This window comes from Osmia bicornis, chromosome 6 (assembly GCF_907164935.1).
Source record: "Osmia bicornis bicornis chromosome 6, iOsmBic2.1, whole genome shotgun sequence".
NCBI classification, from domain to species: Eukaryota; Metazoa; Arthropoda; class Insecta; order Hymenoptera; family Megachilidae; genus Osmia; species Osmia bicornis.
The window spans coordinates 8553006-8559559 of record NC_060221.1 but is presented as its reverse complement, the minus strand read 5'-3'; the positions used below and the strand labels follow the sequence as shown (position 1 = coordinate 8559559).

At 39.2% G+C, this 6554-nt stretch overlaps 1 protein-coding gene and 1 long non-coding RNA gene across 2 annotated transcripts; one reads left to right on the top strand and one right to left on the bottom strand.

The window, feature by feature from the left end:
- The first annotated feature begins 42 nt into the window (after positions 1-42).
- Positions 43-4880, top strand: LOC114874899 (sodium channel protein Nach-like). The gene is made up of 9 exons (XM_046286016.1): positions 43-331; positions 401-617; positions 1488-1745; positions 1833-1974; positions 2867-2944; positions 3001-3228; positions 4042-4217; positions 4292-4392; positions 4449-4880. The coding sequence occupies exons 1-9, from the start codon at positions 43-45 to the stop codon at positions 4622-4624; spliced, it is 1665 nt and encodes a 554-aa protein (XP_046141972.1). The 3' UTR covers positions 4625-4880.
- Positions 4881-4962: 82 nt separating this feature from the next.
- Positions 4963-6485, bottom strand: LOC114874894. Its single transcript, XR_003789147.2, has 3 exons — positions 6170-6485; positions 5932-6089; positions 4963-5790 (listed from the first exon to the last, which is right to left on the bottom strand). It is a non-coding gene; the product is annotated as an uncharacterized LOC114874894 (long non-coding RNA).
- Between the last annotated feature and the right edge of the window lie 69 nt (positions 6486-6554).

The window sequence follows — 6554 nt, the reverse complement described above, 5'->3', positions numbered from 1 at the left end:
CAGTACGTTTCAACTCTGCTGGAAAGAAAACTCTACCTCGCCATGTCCAGAAGATTCGGAAATAAGAACGAGGAATTTTTTTATTTCAATACCAATCGCAACGCGAAAATTCCGAAACGATTGACCAGCAAAACTATCAACGTAAACGCGAAATCGGTAGCGGAGGAATTGCCGAAAACGGAGAGGAAAATTGCAACTCCGCAAGATGTTATCAATGATTTCTTGGAGAGCACGTCCGTGCATGGATTGCAGTACTTTGCTAAAATAGATATCAGGGTTGGAATCTTGGGGAAGATTCTGTGGACTTGCGCCATGATGACTGGATTTGTCTGTAGGCGAGGCTTCCTTTTTACGGATCGCGTTAAACTTCTCAGGGTGATTAGCAAATGTTTTGTTTCAGGTTTAAGCCTGATGGTGGTGCAGTTTCTGACCCGCTACAGGGAAAATCCAACCAATACGTACATCAAAACTTTCGTCGCTCCGATATTCGATGTGCCGTTTCCGGCTGTGACCGTTTGCCCGCTCACCCCCGTATCTCTTCGCAAGCAGTTGAAGATTTTGGACAGCGCTATCTTGCCCGAGAACATAAGCAGGGAACTAGCGATGGAATTTTTGAAGTAGGTATTAGAGGTGTGCGAGTACTCGTATTTTACAAGCCGAGCTGAACTCGCTTCAGTTGTTCGAGCCGAGTCGAGCGCTTGAATTTTGACGAATTATTCGATATCGGCGAACTGTTTGAAACAGAAGCGAGCTGCTCGAAAAAATCGAACTACTCGAATATTTGAGAATCGAAAAATCGAACTACTCGAATATTCGAGAATCGAATCTAAAAATCTAAGAATCGAAAAATCGAACTACTCGAATATTCGAGAATCGAATCTAAACATCTAAGAATCGACAAATCGAACTACTCGAGTATTCGAGAATCGAATCTAAAAATCGAAAAATCGAACTACTCGAATATTTGAGAATCGAAAAATCGAACTACTCGAATATTCGAGAATCGAATCTAAAAATCGAAAAATCGAACTACTCGAATATTCGAGAATCGAATCGAAAAATTGAACTACTCGAATATTCGAACTGAGAATAATTCATCTTCAAGTAAATCGAAGTTTTACAACGCGACGTCTCGAATATTCGAGTAGTTCGATTTTTTCGAGTAGCTCGCTTTTGTTTCAAACAGTTCGTCGATTTCGAGTAATTCGGCAAAATTTAAACGTTCAGCTCGGCTCGAACGATCGAAGCGAGTTCAGTTCTGCTTGTAAATTACGAGTACTAGCTATACGATTTTTTCGAGTAGCTCGCTTTTGTTTCAAACCGTTCGTCAACTTCGAGTAATTCGGCAAATTCAAGCGCTCGACTCGGCTCGACCGACCGATCATTGTTTGACTCGAAATTCGAGTACTCGCACACCTCTAGTAGGTATACGAACGATATCGAAACGAACGATTGATAAAACGATGATAAATATTGATGTACGATAGACGTGGTCGACAAATAACGCTTCCCTACATGGCGAAAACGATCGAGCACTCCGATAAGTTTCAATCATTCTTGGAAGCGAATAAATGGAGCTTATTGGACTTTCTCAAGGTTTTATACCCTTGCGACGAAATTTTCGAATCGTGTCGGTGGAACAGCGAACACACAGACTGCAATAAAATCATCAAGTACGCTCAAACTTCTTACGGTTTGTGCTGCTCCTTTAATTATGTTCTGGAGAAGTACGTGGGACGCGATAAGCAAGTATTCCAATATTACAACGAACATTCTGATAATTGTATTATTTAAATAAAACTTGCTTCATTTTTTTTTCCTGTTGTATATAGAACGCAACCAAAAATAATACCACAAAGCTCGGTTAATTTTGGTCCATGGAGCGGTTTGAAGCTGGTGATAAGAAAGGAAATATTTAGCTCTGCTCCAGAGGACAACAATGGGACTGTGAATCCTAGCGACGGTGGTGTCGGGGTAAATATTGTTTTTAATTTTCTAGGGAAAAGGAGAAAATTTATTTACAGCGAATGTAAAAACTGTTTGGTCACCGTTTAAAATTTTAAATTGGACCAAATGACTTGAGGTTTTTTGAGAATTTACACAAATTAATTTACTAAGATATGTGCTTTTGTCGTTTTAAAAAATTACAATTTGTTGAAATCGTGAAAGAAAATAGTGAAGGGTAATTTTTCATCTTTTTTATGCGAGCCTATAATGAAACTTAAAATACGTCTCTCGTAGATTCAAATAAGTTAGGTGTATGCTGAAAATTTCATCGAGATCGGTCAATGCACTTAGAAGTTACAAGTAATTAAAATTTCCGAAAATCGCGACTTTTAATCTAGGAACATAACTAGTCACTTTAATTGTTATTAGTGGTGTGCGAGTACTCGATTTATTCGAATTTCGAATCAAACAATGATCGGTCGGTCGAGCCGAGTCGTGCGCTTGAATTTGCCGAATTACTCGAAATCGACAAACTGTTTGAAACAATTTGAAACAATATTCGAGCTAAAAATTCATCTTCAAATAAATCGAAGTTTTACGATTATTCGAGTAGTTCGATTTTTTCGAGTAGCTCGCTTTTGTTCCAAACAGTTCGTCGATTTCGAGTAATTCGGCAAAATTCAAGCGCTCGGCTCGGTTCGAACAATCGAAGCGAGTTCAGCTCAGCTTGTAAATTAGGAGTGCTAGCACACCTCTAATTGTAATTTTTTAAAACGATAAAAGCACGTATCTTAGTAAATTAATTTGTATAACATCTAAAAAAACCTCAAGTTATTTGGTCCAATATTAAATGAGGTAATTTATTTTAAACGGTGTCCAAACACTTTTTACATTCACTGTATGTCTTTTTCTTGAACAGCTACTTATACATCACAGCATGGAGTATCCGGGACTCAATAACAATTTGTATGTTTTACAACCTGGACACAATTTAGAGGTGATTATACTAAATGAAACTATTAAGTAGAAACGAAAACATGAAATTATCCGCAGGTCGCCATACAACCAACCATGATTAAGAAACCAGCCGGAATGTACCATCGCACCATGGAAGGCGAATTAGTCCCCGTCTGCATACCGGATGAGGAAAACAATCTGGAGTATTTACCGATCTATCGATCTTCAAACTGTTATACGAATTGTAGAATCAAGGCCATGTTAAATATTTGTGGATGCTTACCATACACCTACGACTATTTAACTTTTTATCATCAACTCAATGTAAATAATAAAGGAAATCAGAAATTTAATTTCGAAAATATTAGGTTTGTAGTAAATTCCCGCGTTTTTTGTATTTTATTTTTGTCCCGCAATTTTATGTTTTGTTGGCTACAAACTTATCTGCTTCAATTTTTCGAATTAATTAATTTTAATCAATTTTCAGGCTTTTGAAATGGAAGTTCCTGGAGGCGAAAAAATTCATTTTCAACATCTGCTCTATTTCGCCTTTCGTCGTGGTCAAATAGCTACGGAAGCAGCTCGCGATATTTGTGACGTGTATGGAGTAGATGGTATAGCTTCGAGGACCGCTCAAGATTGGTTTGCCTAGTTCAAAAATGGCAGTTTCGACCTTGGCGATGCACCTCGCTCCGGCCGATCTTTCGACTTTGACGAAGATCGTCTCGAAAGGTCGAAACTGCCATTTTTGAACTTGGCAAACCAATCTTGAGCGGTCCTCGAAGCTATAGCATCTACTCCATACACGTCACAAATGCCACAAGCTGCTTCCGTAGCTTTTTGACCACGACGAAGCAGATGTCGAAAATGAATTTTTCTGCCTCCTAGAACTTCCGTTCCAAAAGCTTGAAAATTGATTAAAATTAATTAATTCGAAAAATTCCATTTCGAAAGCCTAAAAATTGATTAAAATTAATTAATTGAAGCAGATAAGTTTATAGAGCAAGAGAAAGACTTGCGAATGCATATATATACTTTACGTAACAAACCACAAAATTGCAGGAAAAAGAATAAAATACAAAAAACGCAGGGATTTATTACACCTAATAAAACCTAATAAAACGCTTTCATTTTCAGCAATGCGATACGAATGGATTAATCTGTATCCAAGAGAACATGAAATACATCACCATCGTGAAAGACACCGAAAACCAAAATTTCTCGTGTTTCTGCAGAACACCGTGTAATAATGTAGAATACGAAAGCTTTCCTAATATCATATCTCAGATTCATACAGGTGACTCGCCGTTTAAGTAAGTCTACCTGTTCTCCGAATCCCGTAAAATCATAAAAGATTTGATTTTTCTGAGTAACGATTATGTTGCAGCAACGGATCGGTCAGAAACGCCATTTTGACGGTCTTCATGAAGTTGCAGTCCCACCTGATATTAGAAACGCTCCCGGCTGCCGACGAGATCTACCTTTTAGGTAACGAAAAGCTAACTCCCGTAGTCTTAAAAAATTAATCTTTTTATTTATTACAGCATCGATAGGAGGAATTTTCAGCCTCTTCCTCGGATGCAGCTTCCTCAGTTTAGTGGAGATCATTTACTTCGCCGGTTTACTCTGTCGTGCGATTTTCTTGGAACGTAAAGCTAAAATCGCCTCGCGAAAGGAACAAACAACGCGCGATAATTTTATAAAACGACGCGCTTATTGATTCCCAATAAATTCTTTCCGTTAATAAGCAGGCCATTGTGTAACACTCTCCACCGAAACGGAACAAGCAAGAATCTGGAGCAATTTGGTCTATTTCGAGCGATTACTGGAGCGCCGTCATCTCGCGTTCATCCAACCTCATAAAAATATTTACTACCTTCTGTTTTCGCTTGGATGTTGCATTCCCAAGATAAATCATTAAAATTATTGTATTAGACGAGCTCCTTAATAAATCAGCTCCTATTTTGGCAATCAGTCTATTAATTAAGTCATTAACTCTCATCGTTTCTTATCGATGTTTTATCAAAGGGAGACGATAAAATTAAAGTATCCACGGTATCAGAGAAAGCACATTTATTGATGGATGTCGATCACAGGGGAGAAAAAGAGGAGAAAGAGTCGCGGCACATCGGGAACGACCGATCAATGCTCATCCGTGACATTCTATTTATAAGTAAAAATATTCCAGGCTTTTCGGAAACGAACGAACCTGTAATATGATCCACGACGAACAGCAAACGGACTTGAATTGCGTAATAAGCGGGAAAATTGATTTTACCTCGCTCATTTACCAGCTCGCGATATTCGGACAGGTGAGATAGATACGTTCGTAGAGCTTCTATTTTCGGAATTGCTATCGAAAAGACCGATTTAGTTCTCCCTGTGTATCTGGTGTTTGATGTTTGGTGTGCGTTGTGGAAAAGAAGCTGGGCTATTTTCGACCAAAACGCCCACGTGTTTCTTGCCCATCCGGTACGTGTACCCCGAAATGTTTTTTTTTCCACGTCTCCTTAATCACTTGTAAATAGCGGCCGAACGAAAGAGTTTCCACATTTACCGTGTCAACAACAGACGCGCCTCTGGGTTATAATTTTTCTAATTTACGAGAACCTCATGCTGTTCGTCCCTCCGTCTCCTTTCCTCCTCTCCGCCAAACTGTACGCTATTTTTCTTCTCTATTTTTATTAAAAATAAAACTACATTCTTGTCCAGCAACGATCATAATCTTGAAATTGTACGGAGAAACGATGGAAAAGTATGAAAATCGTTACTTGTTTCGTTCATTTTGATTCTTTTTTCAGATGAAAGTGTAAAAATGCTGTATCTTGCTTAATCCTGGGAATATCTGGTCGTTGAAGAACGCGTTCCCTTCGTTCTTCTTCACTCCTGAAATCGGTAAATAAAAATATTGTAGTTTGCGAGAAAGAGCGGAGCGCGAGTTAGTTGGACGTTTGCCTTGGAGATTTCAATGATTCTACTACAATAGGAAGGGAGCATTCCATAGGTTCGAAAACATGCTTCACTTACCATCACGGGGAATGTATTCGAAGGTTAAAACAATCCCGAATACAATAACCAGAGACAAATCAGCAGAAGAATCAGGATGAAGTAGGTGGTTAAGATGTTCTTTGTCTCGTGTGCTGGTTGGGGCATTTTTCAGCGTTCGCGGAAAGTTCACTCTGACACTGGACAAGAATAAAAGAGAACCTGTTAATCTTTGTTCACATTCGAAAATCGACGAATCACAAACAAAAATTCATTCTACCCAAGATAAAAATTATTGTATTAACGTCGAATTTTCGCGTCGACCGATCAGGCAAAACGTGGAAAAGGATTGCAGAAAAATTCTTTTGAAAACTTTGCGAAGAAATTGTGCTTTGACCACTGGAGACGATGAATCCGATGGATTCGATGGATGAACCAGCACCTCACCACTTTGCGTCCAATCTTCAACTAGATCACTCAACGCAGGATACTCGGCGATCCCGAAATTCCTCCAGGAACCGCGTAAAGTCCCCACCAATTCGATCGCGGATACCAGCGTTGCACACCTTCCCTTGTAACTTCTGCTCCAGGATTGGTAGCTCGGGTCCCACCGCCGTCTTAACCACCAACTTCCACCGCCTCGGGTTATATTAAGCATCGTGAAT

Coding starts and splice junctions, on each gene's coding strand:
- LOC114874899 (XM_046286016.1), top strand. CDS start 43: ATGTCCAGAAGATTCGGAAATAAGAACGAGGAATTTTTTTATTTCAAT. Junction 2,945..3,000: donor AACCTGGACACAATTTAGAG/GTGATTATACTA, acceptor AATTATCCGCAG/GTCGCCATACAACCAACCAT. Junction 4,393..4,448: donor CGACGAGATCTACCTTTTAG/GTAACGAAAAGC, acceptor TATTTATTACAG/CATCGATAGGAGGAATTTTC.